Raw genomic sequence first — 21,683 nt, forward strand, 5'->3', positions numbered from 1 at the left:
TCTCTCTCTCCCTTTTTCTCTCTCTGAATGCAAGAGAGCGCGACGATAAACGTTTCCAGGTAACGCGGAAATCGGTAACGTGTTTTCCCTTAGAAAAAAAAGGAAGGGGAGGGAGAAGGAAGGAAGGAAAAAAAAAAAAAGGAATATAAATTCCATGCGCGGCAGTTGGCTAAAGTCCGGCGTTGCAATGCGCATGCTATCCGCACCCATATTGATTTGCTCTCTCTCCGCTCGCGGATACGGGCAGAGAGAAGTTTAAAGAGTATTCTAACCTGGGCCCGCGTTGTACACACACGTAAGCGTGTGTATCCTCGAGCTTCCTTCCCCCTCTTTCATGCGCGGATGTGCGTCGAGCAATTTACGCCTACTCGGAGCGCCGCTGCTAATTCGGTCTACTTCCACTCCCTCTTTTTATTTCGCGCCCTACTGAAGACTGTCGAGCGCTGCCTGGAAATTAGGGGAGCGTTATATCGCGCGCGCCTCGAGTATACCCTTGTTCAAAAAATCTTAGGACGAATTTTGGCACAGATTTGGACGGTGTGGAGGGATTTTTCTCTTCGTCTCGAGGAGAGAGGTGTCTTTGAGATTTCGATGTTTCGAGATAGGGAAGAGGGGGATTTAAAATTTTGAGATATTTAGAATTAAAGATATATGTGTTTGTTCTACATTCTTTTTAATTTTGTATGGATTATTTTTTTCGAGAGGTCGAATATAATCAAAGGAAAAAGTATTATTTTTTTGAGTTATTTTCACATTTATATCATTCCTTTCTGGAATATTGTATCTCAATGTTTTATGGATATTACTAAGGATTAGATAAAACATTTTGATACTAGTTATAACAAAATGTGTAAAGAATAGATTTCGATTGAAAGAAATTCAAGTCAACTGTCTGTTTCCCATTTATTGTTGTACAACTTAATATTATTACTCAAGCATTTTTTCATATCTCTTCAAACGTTTGTCTTCGAGATATTGAAACGAAACACGTTATATATACCCGTTCCGTATTCTCAATTAAGAAAACGTATGCTCAGGGCTCGATAAAGATCTATTTTCATTCCATCTCGCCGCGGAATTAGAGCCAGATTTTTCTTTACCACTGTTGTCCTTTAATTTGCGAGAAATGTAAAATATCATCAGTTTGGATTACATAAGTTTGCGACCAAGTTCAACCACGTCATCGTTCAAAGAGGAACCCGCTGCGGGTTAAAATTGTTCTTTATTCCTCCGTCTCTGTGGGAGATTTTTTTCTTATAACCGTGCAATTTGTTACCCTTTAATGAACGCGGTATAATCCTGTTTGCACAGTAGAACTCCTACCGCGAGTTTCATTTGCATTAACGATCCGAAACGTTAGGAAAATTTCTCGTTCATCGATACGCAATTTTATCTTTTTTTTTTTTTTTTTTTTTTTATCCATTCTCTTTTTATCCTTAATCTTGATCTCGGCAGGATGGATAATCGTGACGTTTATTTAATACGGTTAATTTATCAAATTCGCGGGATAAAACTGGAGTGGAGTGGAGAGAGTGGAGATCGGGATATAAGGGATATAAAAATGAAAAACCGATAGAAGGTGGAAAGTATCGAGCGTAGGAAGTTGCGGATAGAAAGTTGAAGTTTTGAAATGTTTTCCCTATCGGTGGACGTTTTATAAGGGAAGTTTTCGCGGTTGAGCCCTGCGGGGAAAGTTTATCATTTAGGACAGAGGTTTGCTCCGTGCGGTGGCTTTCTCGGCCTCGAAAAAGGGATGATGAGGGTGGAGAATGGTCAAAGCGCGGCGTCTGAAAGGAAACGCTAAAAGAGTAAAATAATAGGATGAAAAGGGAAAGAATCAACCGAAAATTAAGGACATACCAGTATGGTATCGCTCAATTAAAAATATTCGTTCAAATTTTGAAGATTTTTTTTTTGATACATTCGAAAATTATTGGAAATGAACGCTTATACCTCTCTCCGATAATTTATAAAAATAAAACAAACGGCTGAATTAAACTCATCGTTAATTACACTTTGTGCTTTATTTCAAATTTTTCCTACGAAAAATATAATTTTCGACTTGGACGATCGAATCAAAAATTTTGTATCAATAAACCACAAATTAAAGTTTAAAAAGATGGACAAAAAGATATTTGAACCATCGTCTTCCTCCAAACAGCAGAAAATGGACAAAAAATATACCTTCAAAAATCTCGTAGCGAGATGAAAAACCCTCGTCTCGTTTTAAGATCGGACTCTCTCGTCATGCTCTCTCGAAAGAGTCCATTAGGATCGAAGAAAGACAGTGATACAGAGCTAGATAGATAGATAAAGAGAGAGAGAGAGAAGTGGACGGATCGTTACCAAAGGACGGCCATTCTTGCCTGCTGTATTTAAAGGAAAATTGTCCGTAGGAAGGTTCAAACCTTCCTGAACGAGCGAAATGCGGTGACTCGAGGAATCTTTCCGAGTTGCTCGCGGATGGGTTTCTTTCGTGGGTGTACGATAATACACAAGGGTCGCGCACATCCCACACGGACGGATCCGGCACACTCGAAAATCGGTTTCCAAACCGGAGCTTTCCCTCCCTATTTTTCTCTCCTCTCTGCGCCACTTTTGAAACTCTGTGTGCCGACCTTTGAACCACTTCTACGGACTGATGCCACCGCATCGCGATCGCGGGAGCACATCGTGCGAAAATAATCTCCCGAGGTTGCTCTTGCGCCTCCATTCGATCAGATCTTAGGCGTGCCTTTTTACCTACGACTTTATCTCGAGCTGTTTTCATCCGAGCGCTGATTTTTTCTTTCCTTCTTTCTTTCTTTCTTTCTTTCTTTTTTTTTTCTCTTCTTTTTTTGACATGGCTGCCTCCCTTTCCGCTCTCTTTCCGCGGATTTCGAGTATGTTCAACTTGAAATACCTTGTCGATAGAGATTTTGAACGCGTTTGGACACGTTTTAAGAATTCTTAGAATTTCGAATGTTTGGATTTAGATTAGATTTCGTGGGTTGTTTAATTTTGAATGTGAAATCCATTTTGAGGGGGAGGATTTAAAATTTGATCTCACTTTATATTTACATCATTCAACTTTAGATATATTACAATTATGTTTAATGAAAAATTACATCAATTTTACATTTTTAATTATTATAGTAATTAAATTTGGAAATCGTACTTATTAAAGCATTAGTACGTTCTTTAAAGATAAGAAACTTTTTTGACATCGAGAAATTGGTTATAAATGATTCGATATTAATTACTTTTTTATTAAGTCAAAATTAAATAATCCAACAGGACAATATTGCTTGATGATTAAAATCAACACAGTCGTCTGCAATCAGCTGTTTGTGATCCATTTTCTATCGATTGTCGTCATCCTCTCTGGGTCGAAACCAATCTTAGAAAGTATAATTCTCTTCGAGCGTAGTTTATTTCGTCATCTGACCGAGACTATTGCCTGCCGTTCTTTCCACCAAGCTGGCTTCAACCAGTGAAATATCGATCCCCTCGGGGTTGCTTCACGTTCCACGCGTGAAAGTAAATTACGTAAAAGTAAAAAAAATGTTTTGTTTCCTTTCCGTTCGGAATGTGCGTACGCGAAACGGCTCCCTTCTGTCTTCGAAAGCAAATAAATGATCCTATGGGGTGTCGTGCGTTTCTCTCTTCTTCGCCTCTTTTTTTTAATCCCACGTGTATCGAAAAAGAAAAAAAATAGAAAAAGGAAATGAAACAATTTTGATCTCTATATTTGTATCTCGAAAGTTAAATTTTTAGCTTCGAAGAAATAGAAAGAATTTTCTTTTATTTCTTTCTTAACAATATATGTTAATTATGATGAATATGGGAATACTTGTTTTAATACTTGTGGCATTAAATACGTAACAGTTAATAATATAAGTATCATAAGTGATAACTTCAATCATTTTTTTTTTCAAAATTTTTGTTTCTCAAAGATGATACGATTTCAAAAGATTTGTATGACGATGTACGTACATAAAATTTAAGAGGAATTCATAAATATATATTTGTAAAAAAAATAATTGGTGAAAAAAAAAGAATAAAAATTATTATTATTATTATTAAAGATCACTTATTATAAAAAGAAAAGATCAATTGATCCAATAATAGTAATTTTAACATCATCCTACTATAATTATAATAATTAATAACGGTATCAAGTATTCCACAATTATACCATTACTTCTGTTCACTTTATACTCTATACTTTTATTTTTATTTCCTTTATATTTGTTTACTTTGCGCGCGTAACTTTATCAATTTATTTTCGGTCTTGCATTCGGCGCGTTCGAAAAAATTTCACGTTGGAATTGACAAACGATTGCATGGAAAAACTGGTTGACAGTGAAAAATGTATTACACGGAATTCGGAATTGGACGTGGTTCTTATTTGAAATTCCATGTATCAGGTACAAGGAATGATTCACACCCGATCGCCCAGCTTTTACGCGGGGAAAACCTTTTATCCTTTTTATTCCATTACCTATCCTTGGGCCCTTGTGTGTTGCTGGAAATTAATTCGTTTGTAGCTACGATTCAATTCAATCGGAGAAACGAATGTTCTAATAGAATGAATCTTGATTGTCTAAGATTCTCACTCGATGAATTCTTCTGTCTCATTCTAATGGACAATAAACGTTAACGATAATATAAAAGGGAAGTTTCCTTTTAATCTGGCAATGGATTCGATTTATTAATCATAATCTCGCTATAGCCACAATTTGTCAACGGTTTTAGTCTCATTAGTGACTTTCGAGCATGCCATGGATATACAAGGTGATACAAGACGAATAGGTTTCTTGATTTTTCATTCGTACGAGAATAAGCTTAAAATGAAGAATGATACTTTTCTTTTATACGAGGCTTCGTTTTCGAGAAAACGTAATGTACTTGATTAACTCCTCGAGAACGAACTTCTAAATAGAAAAATTTAATTCTATACTTTTGATACATTTTCGTGACGTAGAATAGCCTCTTCTCAATTATTTAATTGATTTATACTTGGCAAGTTTTTTGAACACGATTTTCTCGAAAAACGAAAACATGTGTAAAATATTATTATCGTATATTTTTCACTCGTTTCGATTTTTGATATATCCTACTGATTTTACATGGACGAGCATTTTATTCGTTCGTTGGAAGGTGAGCAAGTGGAATGAGCGAAAAATACGTATCTGTAAAGTATCTCTCATAATTAATTCCACGTGACAGAGTGCGCTTTAAATTTTGATAAATTAATAGATCCCTTTCGAGTTTCTAAAACACGTGCGTCCATTATCGATCGTTAATCCGATTTTATTTGGAAATTTCGAAACGAGCAGTATTTGTAATTCATATTGTAATTCTTCGTAATCACCATAATGATATTGTTTTCGAGGATTATACGTAATTGACAGAGTATTACCGTGAAATCATTATTAATTAAAAGTGAATAAAATTATCGTCGTTCATAGTAGACGATATTTCAACTTAAATATTTTACGGATACCGAATGCATCGTAACGATTTCAGACTGAATATCAATTTGTATTAATAATAAACACAATCGATATGCTAATGATAATTAAAAATAATGTATCGCGTCACGTGTTTGTCAACGTTTCGATGTTAAAAAGGAATATTATATTTCGAGAATCAAAATTAGTTGTTTCAATAATTATATGTTGTTCAATAATATATTAATTGTATAAAATTCCATTCTTATATCATCTCGATAAAATTTTCTCTTTGCGATTATTCATTGTTTTAAGATTAAAAATTAATAATAATAGGATTTTTATTCTCGCATTTTCATTGTATCCGAATGAAAACGTATATTTTATAATATAAAGCGAAGACTTTGAAAATATGAATAGTTTCTTTGAGACTAATAATATTATAAATGAAATTGAGAATAATATTTATAATCCATTTCGATATTATTGATTATTCCATGTTAAAAATTGCAAAAGAAACGTTCCAAATCCTTCTCACTTCTATTTCTATCGTTTTTATTTTCAATTATTACGATTATCAAATTTCCTTTGCATAACATTTCGAAAAATTTTCAATTTTACACGGACACAATTTCCCTTACAGAACTTATTCATTTCCTTTCGTTTCTTTTCATAGGATACATCTTTTTTCTCTGCAAAAAAAAAAAGAATATCAAATTGTTCTGCCAAAATTGCATTCCTCATCAAATCGGTATTGCTCCGCACACAACTTTCTTCAACTCGTGTTTCCTCGTCACACGAAAAAAACGAAAAGGGAAAATGTTCATCGACGTATCGACCATGCCATCTTCAACTTGCTCGATTTCTTTTCGGAATGGGAAAATGAAAGATTGCTGCAAATATTCAATTTCATACACGTTGTCTTATGACGGCGAACCGATACAAAGGGGAAGATGGTTCTATCCGTACCGTTTTCAAACGCGTTTGACGAACACTGATATTGGCAGGTATGAAATAAACATCGGTGAAGGCACAGTCTCGGCTACCAGACTGAAACCAGAGGGGCGAGAGAAGAGAAATACAGCAAAATATCCAATCTGCGAAGGGATCTCTCTCTCCCTCTCCCTCTCTCTCTCTCTCTCTCTTTTTCTCTATCCCCCTGCACGTTATGGTCCATCGATTTTGTTATCCAAACATGGCGTCTCGCTTCGCGTTCCAACGCGCGCGATAGAACACTTTAAGAACGAAGGTCCCGTTTTATTTCAGGCACGTACATAACTAGTCCTGGTTATTGTGCTGCCACGGGAAAGTGCCTTTTTCAAGTGAAACAGACGGATACCTCGGTTCCTCCCTATTGCTGGCCACCAGCGTCCCCTTTCTATTCGCTGGCTGGTTGATGAAAGGGATGAAAACCTGGGGGAGGAAAAAAAAAAGCGGAAGATGCTCTCGTGCATGAAAAAAGTAAACTATTTTCCTCTCGTGCTTTCTCTTGTCTTCTTTTCTTCCATTCTCTTGTCTATTCTTCTAGCTATTTTTCTTTCCATTCGATAAATTTGCTGGATGTTTAATGAAAGTTTAATGGGGGGATGCTTTCGCTGGTTTGGTGAAATAATCGGAGGAAGAAGTCGATTAGTCGTGGCTTTTGTGGGCAACTTTTTTGGAGGGGAATTGGATGAAGAGACGAGTCAAGGTCGAGGGTTGGAGAAGTGGAAAGAAGTGTTCGTCTGTCGGAGGAGAGTTCTTTTTTTAATCGGTACTGTGTGTATTCCTTACAATAGTTTTGTTGAATGCTCGTATATTATTTCAAAATAATTACGAAGATTTCTTTCTTGAAATACTTGTTCATTCATTTTGTTATTCGTGAAGTTTTCCATAATATTTCTGTGTTAATGTTAAAGAATCGATTAACGCGTATTATTAAATATTTCTATGCATTTTTAAGATTACATCTTTTTATACCCTTTTTTAAATCAAACAGAAATTAAGTAACACGAAGTACATGATATAATTATTCAATTATCAATTCTTATAACGTTCTGATGCAGTTATTAATAAATATAATTCATCAAAAAATAAAAATTCTACAAAAGAAGAATCAGAGAATCGTGAATATCATTGCATATAATATTCCTCTGTACTTAAACATTTCATCAAATTACACCGCAAAACTGTGTCACGGACATAAATAGTGGAGTAGCTTTTAAAATGAGAAGCCACGTTGGAACTCGGTATTTACACGGCGCCCTCCAAACTCGATTTCCTTGAAAATAAAAATTTGTTTGAAAAATTTACCTCTGAATCTACTTTGCCAAGGAAATAATGTTCCGTCGTTATATCGTGTCAAAATTTCGTTACTCGTTTTGTACAATCGATCGTGCGAATCCATTCGTGGTACGCGACTCGCTTAAAATTTGCGTAAAGTTTCTTACCAGTTCTCCGGGGTAGGAAATTGAAGTTGCGGAGTGTCAAAGTCGTCACAAAGACCAGAACGACGATGTGAGCGACTCGTTGATGTTGTGCCATTGGTACGTAACTTGGGATAACTTGGCAAGTTACATTAATTAATAACAGATCTAAAGGAACATTATCGAGGCAGGCTAGGCCTAATCGTGATTTATAATATATATTCATATAAGAAGAGAAAAATTATTTGTTGTATAATAACTTTTTATTATGATACCTCTTCTGTAATAATTATAAATTTTAGAATTTTGCATTATAAAATTTTTAATAAATATTCAATCTCGTACGAAATATTGATAATATATTCTCGTTTTAGATCAAAATTGATGAAAAATATTTTCAATTAGATTTTAAAAATAAGTTAAATTTACGAAGATTGTTTACCCAAACTAGTTGTTTATTTAAGCTAGATTCAGATGAATCAATCATGGAATATTTCGTTTGCACGATTAACTAGAGGATGAAGATGAATTCGATGATAAAATCAGAGCGTGTAATGGAGTAGAGTTTGTTAGGAAAACTTGGATTTTCTGAAAAGAAGTTTAAACGGTTAAAGCAAGTGGTTATCAGTTATGAAAGACTTTTATTGGAGAAAAAATAAAAAAAAAAGGTGCGTCTTAAACTTTTCGTTCTTCCTTTTTTTTTTTTTGTTAAAGTTACAAAGTTTGCTCAAAGTGCTATGAAGAGTGATAAAAAATAGAGAAAACAATAAACTTCAACCATTTATCATACTTTCTTCACCTTGTCAGTGATAAATTTGTATTATCACGTAGACATTCCATATTATCATTCCTTCCATTGTAATGCTTTTAAATTTGTGTCTTCAATAACACTTTAACTCCTTGAATATCATAAGTACCACTTTATTTCGAATATCGAATATTCATAAATAATTAAATATTGAACTTTAATTCTTTAACGAGTCTTTCATATCAAGCAACTACTATGTCTATAATTTGAAAGCATATATCAATATATCTCGATATCGAATACAATAATAAACTTAGCTTATATTTTATTACATTAGTTTTCCAACAATTGGACAATTAAAATTTGAATGTAACAATAAAAGCTTACAAAATGTACACGATATACGAAAAAGGAAAAAAGAAAAGATGTACAAAATAAATTACGAGCGTCAAAAGATATAAAAATAAATTTCTATTTAAAATTCTATTCTTCTAATGGAATTCACAAAAATTTCCATTTGCACGAACATCTTCGCTCCGCTAATGCACAAATTCACTCATCCTTAAAAAAAAAAAAAAAAAAAAAAAGAAAACCACAGAAACAGTTTTCTAAAACCCGAAAAAAAGGCAAGCCCGATTTTCTCATCACCAGGTGTACAACCGCGCACACCTGGTCGCAACTCGGTCAGAGTACAGGCGCACCCTGGCGACGCCACTGTAATACCTGTGCGTGGTGCGTGTAATTAAACTCGCACGCGCGCAACAAAGAGCCGGATTCGAATGATGGTTTAACGTGTCGTCACCAGCCGTCGTTTTATCTGGTAGGCGTGTAATCATTACGATCGGACACGCAACCAGATCCGCTCCCCGTTTTTGTTCCTCCCTTTTCCCTCGTTTGTCTCTCGCGCCTCGCCCCTTCCCTTTCTCTCTTCCGCTCATGGATTAAATCGTGTTAATTAAAGTCATTTTATTTTAATCGTGAATGACGTTCGATCGACGTCGTTCGTCGATCGTTTGTTCGTTGGGATTGGCCTAGGGAAGGGAAGGGAAGGGAAGGGAAGCCAGGGATCGATTAGAAAAATATTTTCACCCCTTGTATTTGCGCCCTCACCCTTTATTTGTGAGGAACGTTAGCAAACTAGGGAGCGACGGTTTTTAGACGCGCCGGTTGTCTCGAATGTTGTACGAAATTAAAAGTTGGCGAATTTTAGCCAGATACAATTGCAAATATTGAGATGCGGATGAAATATAACGGTTCGAGCTATTTCCTTTAATTTAAATTTTTGCCTTTCCTTTCTTTCTTCGTTTGCTTTTTATTATGTTGCGATATCGAGTTGGTTTTTTTTATTATTTTTTTTTTTAAACTTTTGTTTCCTTCTTCTTTTGGATGTGTAATTCGTTTTGATTTTATTTATAATAAAATCTGTTAAACGATGTAATTATGGTTGAGGATTTATTTCTTAAATATGTAATATTTCGTTGTTTATGCATAATTCAAAATCAATTGTTGTTCAAGAATCGATCATTTTATAAATTTCTGTTTCTAATTTTATGATCTCTATTGCGCATAGTTATGCGTCAGTATTCTTTGATTTTTTTTTAATTTTCGATTGGTAATATAATTCTATCTTGCTCGGTATCATGTATCAATCATATCGCGTAATAACATTTCAATTAAATTTGAAAATCTTTTGACAATAGAATCTTGTCTTAACTAAATGAATAAAGAATAATAATTAAAAATATTTAATTATTATTATTATTTAATTAACTTAATTAACTTAATTAAAAATATTTAATTTCAAATAATATCAAAATTCAAGATCCATTTCTTTCAGATGATATTTCAGACAATTCGAATTTTGTTGATAATTTATGTGGTTTGATAGAAAGGAAAATCTGCGAAAAAAGCAGATGTCTTTTTTCACCCCTTTCGGCGGATTGACGCGCGGGTATAGAAAAATGTTCCTTTGACGTAACATAGAGTTTAATCGGTGCAGCAGAATTTTTTCCTCGGAATTATATCATGGTTGTAGACGCGCCACGGTTCAAGCAAAACGGATTTCAAGCAATTTTCACCGCATCAAAGTGCGGTTCGGTTCAAGCAAAATGGATTCCCCGCAATTTTTCCGGTATAAACGCGATTGCGGATGATGAGACCTCGCCATTTTCCTTTGTGAATATTTTTTTGCTCGGTCTAATAATTGATGCGATCGCCGATTTTGCCAAATTTTTCACTCCCTCGAATCATATCACGCTTAGTTGGCTTCATTTCAACCGTGTTGCTATCGAATACGTTCCATTATGTTTAGTATTCGTTTTTCGATTTTTCCAATTAACAAGAAGTACATTTTTGATATAACGGGTCAATTTTGATAGAATATTCGATACATGTAGAGAATTGAAAAATATTGGATGCATAATTTGCTCATCAAGGGATATTAATAATTAATTGGTAATTAAAGATTAGTATATTTTCAAAGATGGAGAATTATTAATTATTAATTTTGATTTGAAAACAAAGGGCGTGTGTAAAATTATAATTACATTGTAATTAAATTTCTTAATTTCAACAATTTCCTTTATCGATAAATATCTATTATTATTTGTAAAATACGTAGATGAATGAAAAATATACGCGAATTTCATCAAATGTAATATTTGTACTGGAACATATTCGTAAATAACTTTCATAGGGAATAAGTCCTGGAAATTATTAATTAAAATTTGACAGAATACTTTCATCAAAAAATTTATTTGAAATCAAACGTTTTTTGAAATGTTTCATATTTGTGAAAATATTTCTTTATTTACAATAAAAATTCACAATATCGTGCATACAAAACAACGTAATAAAAATACATTACTCGGTTAAAATATACTATATTAATAGTAATACATAGATTCCATCGAACAGTAGATAAATTGTATAATAAGTCAGCCTTTTAAACACTTGCCACACTCCCTGTATCAGAAATTCTCCACTTAGCCCAATACAATACAACAGCACATTGTTTATCCGTACTTTGTTTGCATGAACAAGTTAATGTTTAGCTTCAGATATATATATACATAGTTCATAACTGAGCTCCTATTATTCCAACCACGGTCGAATGGAGTTTCAATTATGCGAACACATGTTTTTATAATAAATATATTATAAATTACGTACCATAAAACATTTAGAACTACATAAAGATCATTATTAAACAATTTTACGCATTAAATATTCGTAAAAAATATTTCATCGTGGACATCTCAAATCGATTAAAACCTTCTTTAAAGAGGATAGTCCTATTATTATTACACTATCCAGCCACAATTATCCATTTATTAATTAACTGAAAATTCTTTACATCCATTCCGTTATTGTCACTACACATTATCAATTCTGTCCCAACTACCTTACACAAATTATTACATCACGTTACTCCTAGAGCCATCAGGTTTCTTGTAGATCGAAGCGATGAAAGCAAGCAAGAGTATCGTCTGGCTCGCCCTAAGCCAGATTAGGGAGCCGTAAGAAAAGCATTGCTTTTGAGCTTCGCGCTCAAACTAGAACTGGGTACGCCATGATGAACAATGAAGTGGTATATCGTCTCCCAACCATCCCCAAGGAGTCCAGAAGCGACATATTGCCAACCAACGATCTACCCTTTCCATCTTCCTCCGTTTCCTCCGTTTCTCGCTATCTGCGCCCAACTTCGCGTTTCTGCGTTCCATTTCGAATAGTCGCTGTCCCTTCATCTCCTTCCTCGCCGCTTCGAGCCACAACAATATCGCTTCTCCAAATTGTTTCGACGTAATAAGTTCCCCGATGGTCGAACAAGTCGCTCCTATGGCTCGAGAGATTTCAATTAGTGGGAGATGTGCGTTCGATATCTTTATGGAAACTTTGGAGAGCAAGGAAATGATGGTGTTTGGTAAAAATTCTCAAGGGATCTGATTGTTGAGATGATGCGTGAAATGGTTGAACGCGTCGATACATGAATTTTTAAGTTTCTTTCGTGAGAAAGTAGAGTTTGAGAGAATTAGTGGGGATAATGTAAGTTTATTGAAATTTGAGAAAATTTAAGAAAAGAGAGAGGGAGATTAAAAAGTTTTTATAAAGTTAATATTTTGTTAAAATATATATATTTTTTACTAGTTTTTTCAATATTAATTTGACATTTTTGAAAGAGAAGTTGGTTTTCAGTTTGGAGTCCCATTCTCATATGTAGTTTATGTTAAATTAAAATTAAACGATTATCCATCTTTAGTTTATTATTGTTTAATTTCGTGCGATTTCAATTATTTGGCTGAATTTATGATTAAGTCCAGCATTACTATAAATACAAATTTAATGCCCATTATGATCATTGGAAGATACAAGATAGCAGTAGTTTTAGTAAACAAGGATATTTCTTGCCTTGCTGTTCAAGTAAGATAAAAGTATTAGGCATTCAGAGCAACATTACTTTTCTCCAAATGAAGATTATTACGTTAAGCTTAATGGATTTTCAAGTTTTACGTAAACATTTCTTTTCGTTCGGATATTTGTTAAAGATGAAAACCTCTTACAATTTAATTAATTTGATAATATTAAACTATTGTTATATTTACTTTTTATAATTGTTTCATTTCTTTTTAGGGCAATTGTTCCAATGAAGATACTCGTAAATTATTACTAAGTGAGTTCATGAGATTTCTAATATTAATGTAAATTTGCATAGAATATAGCATAGAATTTATTAACATTAGCGTGGAATTTAATAATAGTATAGAAATATACTAAATAATAACGTAAAATAAAAAGAAATATCTATAATTTTTTTATCGCAAGATTGTTCTAATTGTATAGTATAGCAAGCCTATTAAATAAATCTTTGTTAATCTTTTTCAATTTATTCAATTCATATTAATATATGAGATAGTAAATTTCGAAATTGAATCAATTAATCAACTAAATCAAAACAGATCTTTTTTAAATTATGCAATAGATTAGATCTAGAAATATTCGCTTTAGAAATATTCTCTCTCTCTCATTCGTTCATTCATTCAACGAATGAAAAGAAAATTTCACAAGTTTTCTGAAAAATAAAGAAAATATCCAAAATTGAAATATATCGAAAAAAGAGTATTAAAATTATCATTTATTTCAAATTATTTTTCCAAATATCAACAAAATAATCAAAACATCACTCTGCTTCATTCACTCAAATCAGTCAGAATCGTAAGATTTGAATAACAAATCGATATTGCAAACGCACCATGCAGGGACACGCAAACAACATTCAAATTTGCCATTTGCGGGAATTGTTGTTTTTTGTGGCGATATTTTTTGGCCGCGATACAATTCTTGAGTTTATCCACGAGAATACATGTCGTCGATCTTTCTTTCTCGTGCTTTAGTCGTTTCAAAGGAATATTTGAGGGAGGTTTACCATGGATAAGAATATTTTTTGATTCTAACCTCGTCGTTTCGCCGCCAATTTCCTCTTGCGCCATCTATTGGCTACGCATGTAAGTATACAGAGAGAGAAAGAGAGAGAGAGAGAGAGAGAGATCTCGCTTTGAGATTTTTTTTCAGCTTCTCTACGAGATTCTTTCGATTGACAAACAAATTCACGCACGTATTTTGAAATTTTTGAAATTGCTTTCCAATCGTGGCCGTTTGTTAAATTACTTTCGACAGTTTGTCGACACTCTCCGCTCGAGATATTTCGGTTTACGTTTGGTAAACTAGATAAATTTGACGAACTGAGTAATTGCATACAGTTACGTTACATCGAAATCAATGATTGTGATGAAAAGTAAGAGATGAATTTGATTGAAAGGTGAATATTGTTTCGCGTAATGTTCCTGCTCGATGTTTAATCAACGCTTCATAAGATCGATTTATCGAAAAGTTCTTTTTTCCAAAGTTCTTTTATACGAAGTATAAAATTTCATTCGTTTATTTTTTTTTCTCTTTCTTTTAAATTTTATCAAAAATTGTGTCCATTGTTTTTAAGTGAAAAAAGTTATATTTCATTCGTGATATGTAATCGGAATGTTGTTACATTTTCTTTTTCATTTTATAATTATGTTTGAATCTTTTTATTAGAGACTATAATCTAATTTGATATACTTGGACTTAATTAATTATTATTTAAGTGGCAACAAATACAACTCAATTATTAATTTTTCAAGAAATTTACGTTTTATTGAAATTTATTTTAGTATTCGTATAATTATCGATTGAATAATTTTTATATCGCTTTTTGAAATTTACATACAAAGAGAAAACGTAATTTATTGTGCTAGGCGATTCCTTTTTCGAAAATGAGTCGAAACTGCGCTATAAATTTTTCCTCCACAATATTTATTTTTCACAAAAACGATCTTTGAATATTTGTTGGCCATACCTGTGTTTGACGTAAATATTTTACTGATTCACCGAACTGATCAATACCCACTGTTTTTCTCTTTCACAATCGGTCGAATATCAAATTTCACATTGTAATTGCAAATACTTTTGTAAATCGAGAATGCGAAGATAACAATATATAATAGATTTTCATGTTTGAAGAATTTTTAAATATATATAAAATATATCGTAAAAGAATTAATATGCATGCGATGAATTGATAGGAGGGAATCGATAATTGATTGATGGAATGAAACAAAATGGACTTTGTTGAAAAATCAATTCAATTTTTTATTATTATCATAGTGATTATATTCATCTATTCTTATTCCACGTTTAAATTTTTATTCAACGATAGGATGTATGTCACTTCTTTAGGTTTATTTTTCGCTAAAAGTACACGAGAATCATTCAATAATCGTAGAATTATTTTGCTATGTCGGATTAAATGATTTTTATATATAACATTATATTTTTTTATTTTTCGAAATAATCTCTCATAATTATGTTATTAAATTCTAATAGCAGTCTTTTCACTCATCGAACTCCGATTGACAACAAAATTAAAACAAGAAAAATACCTTTCACTCCACTCCTATTAATATTAAAATTAAATTCGCCTAACAAACATTCGAGTCGCCGTAAATATTTCCACCATTGTTGCCGCGCCCTCGATAATTTTTTCCTCCTCGAAAATTTAAAGAAAATATCGTTTGCCTTCGTTTTATTTGATTAAAAAAGAAAAAGAAAGAAAGAAAAAAGGAGAAAAAGTCTGATGACTCTCTCCCTCTCTCACTCGTAGCGGCACGAATTACGGGCTCACTCTATATCCGTTTTATGAATTTGCATTGGGCAAATATTGCTGTCATCGAGGGGGATGAAATACTGCGTTAGGTCGCGCGCTCGAACCACAATTTTGCCAAGTGTACGTTACATCCATCGTGGAGCGGGACGACGGCTGCGTAAGGGCATTGTTTTTAGACTGAAACCAATAAACGAGCAGGGGGCGGTCCGCGTAGAGGGTGGTGGCGCGCCCGGACCTCTTGCGAGGATTGAAGGCAAACGAAACAGTACCTACCCATCGATCCGAAAATCGATAGACAAGCCCGTTTATTCATCCAGTCGTCCCTCGAATATATATTGTTTCCGCAATTTTGTTCGACATTGGATACAGTTTTCCATCGGCTCGATACTCGCCAGGGCTTATATCAAAACGCTCATAAATTTCGTACGGGGTGCGCGCCACTTTTTTGTCTCGGACGAGAAATAAATCTAACGTTTGACGAGGCAAACCTCAAGGACGCGTTGTTTTCATCGATTGGAAATTATTTCGTTTCTTTTTTTTTTTTTTTTTTGTACGTGTGCATCCAGCAGGATGATGAAGAAGTACGATTCATAATTGTTTACTGCAAAGGGGTAAAAGGATTCTGATAAATGTGGATCGAAGAATTAATATTTTTAAAAGATATAGCGGAAGGAATTAAAAAGGAAAAAATTTCTATGAGTTGCAAGTATTTTTTTGTTATCATCTTATGTATTATTTATTAATGGATGGGGTAATATCTCGTTATAAATAATAATTTATTTGTATTTGTTTTATTTGAAACAAAAAAAGAAGAATGTTAAAATCGTTGAATTTGTGAGGGGATTGTATGATTGTTATATAAAACATTGAAAAAAAATTTGGAATTGAAAGATTAATATTTTCAAAGTTCAATCTATTAATTATTAATTAATTTTCTATCTCGTATTATTGATTTTTCAGTCTTATTTATTCGTTTATTTTCTTTGTTATCTACATTCTATTTTTTACATATTTTCGATCGTGGCTATTATTTATTCGTATAGAACATTTTATTGGTCGAAATTTCAGAACACAATTTTATATCCGATAAAAAGAATTTCATACATTTTTTGATATTCTAAGAGAATATAAATTTTACGAATTGATTTCATTTCATCTTTTGATTTGAAAAACTAGGGAAAGTACTTAAATTAACAGCTGCCTATTTCGTGGAAACAATGTTTTGAGGAGTAATTTTCAGAGTTAAATATTTAAATCTCATTCAAACATTTTCGATTAATCACAATCTCTCGATTTATCTGTCTAAATGAGTTTTTTTTTTAGTTAACCAATACTCATTGCTTTCCGTTCGTACTGTGCTTTACAAAATATTTGAATAAAAAGTGATAATATTATTATTAAATTATCATTTTTTGTGATAAAATAATTAAATTTACAACAAATTTATAACACAGAAAAATATGGATAAAATTTTATTGATATTAAATATATAATATATCACATCATATTCTTATTATAACTCAATATATTTTAAATGGTCTTAAAAAATGCAAACAATTTAAATTAATATTTTTTATTTTAATCGAAAACGAAATATTTATTTTGAAATATATTGACATATTTTCCTATTAAATATGAAGCCTTTCGCATTACTCATAGAATATCTAGAATTTAAATTTCATCTTCATGGAATTATACTTCAATTGAAATAACAACGATTCACAAATTAAACATTATCGCCATATCCAAAGTGGAATTGCATAAAGAGAAGAGAATGATGATTCGTGTACACAATTAAAAGCATAAAAGGCACACATATATAATTACCTCCTGTGCGTTAAACACATTCTACGTTTCATAGGGTCTACCGATATACGCGAGAAAATAATTTACAACGTAACACGAGTAATACAAATGCGCGCGAGAAGATATTCGAGCCTTGAACAATCTAATAGCCGCATGAATTAAGTGGCATCCTTTTTCATCGATGGAATTCTTGTTACAAGAGAAGAAAATTGATGTCGCTAGTTATGCAAGTGTCCTGTCCTTTTAACGAATTTCTACGTTGAAAATCTTCTGATTTTATTACCCTAGAAGCTCGCCAAATTGTTCGTTGAGAATAATTATGGTGCGACATGGTTTATGATACGGGCGCGATTTATCTCCTATTTCTGAGATAAATTGCGAAATTTTCATTCGCGCGTTCTTACCTTCTTCTGTTTATATTCAGATGGATTTTATCGGTAAGCGAATTTCTTCTCGAATTAGCGAAACGTTTAGACTCTTCTAACAAGCGAGAAATGTGTCGAGATTTCGAATACGCCAGGGATCTAATAGGGATTAGATCGATATCTTGCAAGTCGATAATTTCAGGATTTTCGAAAATGTAATTCACGAGAGTTGTATTGGAATTTCTGAAAAAAAGAATCATTTCTAACATTAGATTTGTTGCATTTCAATTTGTTTCTAATTCTTGTTTTAAACTGTGATGTATCATTGTTCTTTGATTATTCACCTGAAAACTATCAATTTTTAATCAGATTAGATTTTTCGAATTTGTTTATCGATTATATACCAATTTCATTCAAAGATACTTTTATAATTTCAAATATAAATAGTTAACAAAAATTGTTTAAATTATCTTTTGAAATGTATTCTAAATAATGGACAGAAAATTGCAATGAAAATTTAAAAAGAATTAGAATATCAACTTTTGGGATTGGAATTAGAAATCAAATGAGATTAAGTTTGTGGTAAATAAAGTTAGTATCATCATTCGTAAGTAACGAGAAATCGATGAATGAAGCTCGATTAATTTTCAAGCATGATGTACAAGTGGTATTAACTACTCGTTCCATTGAACCTGAACCACAAGAATGAATTTACAGCTTATCCGTTTTACAAGATAATGCGCTCTAAAATAGCGACATTATAGGAAAGTATATCTACTGTTTGTGAAATTCTCATTCCAGTGAAGTGAAGTTATCCTTGTTCCTAAACTGCTTTCATATTTGATAAGAGATCCTTTTACTGGATCAGGTTTATGGTGGTATATCGAATCGAAGGAAACATCGATGAGTACAGCATAAATATTTTGTGTAATAGCTGGGTCTCATATGCTTAACACCGAATTAACACGATACTGATATTGAATATCATCGAATATCAAAAATACATATGATTTAAGAAAAATTTACTCTCTTCAAATTTATCCTCTAAAATTTTCCAACTTTGATATCGGATATTTTTCCATGTTGTTACGTATTTTTCGTTTTCATAGATTTATAGTATGGCTAAAAATAAAGAAGGGTACACAAGTTATGTAAATTGTCATTTTGAAAGGTATATCCCCTAATCCTGACTTACTACACCTAAGAGAGTGACTAAAGTGGGGCGAGGGGGAATAAAATAGAGGTGTAAAGCATTTAATGCCTTTGCTCGAGAAGTACAGTTATAAGTTGCATCGTGTCTTGCACTTTTTGAGAGTTGGCCCAACTTTTAAAATATATCGCGCTCTCTTACAGTCTCGGCAAACTTGAATTCTATAAATAACGAAACTATCTCTGCTCTCCGGATAACGTCCAGCTTCGTCGCGTTTCTTCCAGGAAACTCGAGCAATGGTAATAAACAAGATTTTCTTCCTTAATAACTGATCGATATTACGGAGTTATATCAATTTATGAATATATATATTCGCGTTCCCTGCTGTAAGTGATTCGAGAGCAAAATTAAAACGAAACTTGACACTATATTCAAGTGAATATAATGCAATGTTTACGAGGAATTTTATACTAATCCCCAGTTGCAATAAAAGTGTATATATTAAAAATGACATTTCTCTAAGATTTAAGAGGATTTTTCAAAGAAAAAGAATATTAGAGTAAAGCAAAGATTAAGATTTTCAAAAACAGTTTTGTACTACGATAGCTCAGCACGAGAAAAATTATTCGTTCGTAAAGATCTAATTATTATTGCATATTTTGGTTCTTTTTCAAAAGTTGCCATCGAGGGGCCATGATTTTTTAATTAATCGTGATTTAGAATAAAAATAGGCGTGCAAAAAATAATTGGCATTTTTTGTCGCGTTAATTTTGTCATCCATTTCCATATTAAATTTTATTTGATATCATATTGTCGAAGCAGTGGAAATGATTATAAGTGGTTGTGAATGGTTGTGCTTAACTGCTGATCGAAGCGTTCACAGCTTCGATCGGATTTCCTTCATCTATGCTAAGTGCTAATCATTTTTATATTTTTATATGGTATTTATTATTATTATTAATATTTAACTTTTAATTGGCACGAATAACTTAAATTTTTTAAATTTTATTCTTTATACAATAAAATCTAATAAAATAAATCATGAAACGACATATCATCCTTTATTACCCCAGTTAAATATTCATTTTTGTTTCATTATTTCGTTTCAAAATTATTGCAAATACAAATTTGTATAATTTCTATTTGAATTCTATTTGAGTTTTAAATTAGATTCTTCTTAAAAAATTTTTCAGAATTCATGTTCGTGCATCACAAACATAACAGATTTATCATTCGATAATTCGAAAGAAACATTCCACGATTGATTATATTTTATTATTAAAAAACGTAGAAGGGATATGCAATGCTTGATAATCACCAATACTTTTGCATAAACAAATATATTTCATCGCGTTTATTTTTTAACTCCACGGATAAAAATTCACGTCACATCATTGTGCCATGAATATTTATCATGGTTTTTCTAACTACAATTGACCAAAGTTCACGGATTTGGGGAAACAATTAACGAGAGACGCGACAAAAGCTGGACGTTGAATGGAATAAAGTATACGGGAAGTAACTTCCTTGGCACGAATATCCTCCGTTCTCTTTGGCCACTGGACTTTGGGCTATTAAGGAAGCTGGAGACGTGTCGGTTAATAGTCGAGCCTTCGGGACTAAAGAACGAACGAAGGGTTGTTCTTTTTATTACCGGAAGACTTAGTAGGACTTGGAGTACTTTTTTATTCGCTCGGCTATCCCCCTCGTAAATTGTACCCGAACAACGCAACTTGCAACTTATTGACCGCACTTCTCTTCTTATTTCCTTCGCCCGCCTGCGTTTTATTTTCGGCAATTTTATCTTAAGAGAAAAGCGCGTTATGTTACTGTAAATATCTCGTCGTATGAATTTATTACGTGTCATTTCTTAATTATAATCTATATTTATATTCGTAAAATTGCTTCGTGTTTGAGGACATATTTAAAATGCCACGAAAAATTTCACCATCTTTATCTATATTTCATTAAATAATATAAGATGTATTTCATTAATAAAACAAAAATTGAAAGGTATATTTAAAAATTAAATAACAATTATAGGCTATTGGTGTATTAATGATTTTATTTAGAAAAATAAAAAAGCAAGAATGTAGGTTATCAATTATCATTTTGATTTTACTCAATTGCTTTTAGATTTTATAATAAAAGTGGAGGATTGAGAGAGATAAATTACGATTACACCTATATCCAACAAAATTGATTTTAAATTTAATCTTAACATATATAATGAATAATTAAATTTTAATAAAAAATTACTTTATACGAATAAAGTATTTCATGCGTTAATGCTTCATTATTTATTTATTTATTTATTTTTTTTTTATTGTTCATCAATTCCCAATTTTTATACACGTTTATACACGTTTACACTTAATATTGACGTAATAAATCTTATTTTCGATAGGCTGGAAAATTTTCAAATGGCCGAGGCGTGTAATTACGCAATGTTGAATTCAATTACAAGGCAATATTGCTCCATCGAAATGTATGTATACACATCATGCTGTGGTTTTCTGTTCCATGGATCTTCATTAAGTCATACTGCGGTTCGCTATGAATCATATCCGTAATTTATTGGT

At 32.4% G+C, this 21,683-nt stretch overlaps 1 protein-coding gene across 5 annotated transcripts in view; it reads left to right on the plus strand.

Moving 5' to 3' along the window:
- The window catches only part of LOC100866510 (autophagy-related protein 16), a 163,767-nt gene that overhangs the window by 92,592 nt on the left and 49,492 nt on the right, over nt 1–21,683 (plus strand). For 2 of the 5 annotated variants that reach the window (XM_086907121.1, XM_086907124.1), the window contains one exon: nt 13,218–13,295. The exons of 2 other annotated variants lie outside the window; for them this stretch is intronic. In XM_086907121.1, the coding sequence (XP_086763247.1) occupies nt 13,218–13,289 (72 nt within the window). In that variant the 3' untranslated portion in view covers nt 13,290–13,295. Of the gene's footprint in view, nt 1–13,217; nt 13,296–21,508; nt 21,551–21,683 lie in introns of those variants that run through there. One more of the 5 variants, XM_086907123.1, reaches the window with a different exon arrangement.

This window comes from Apis florea, unplaced genomic scaffold (assembly GCF_048593485.1).
Source record: "Apis florea isolate Af1SG1 unplaced genomic scaffold, ASM4859348v1 contig_2748_pilon, whole genome shotgun sequence".
Classification (NCBI taxonomy): Eukaryota; Metazoa; Arthropoda; class Insecta; order Hymenoptera; family Apidae; genus Apis; species Apis florea.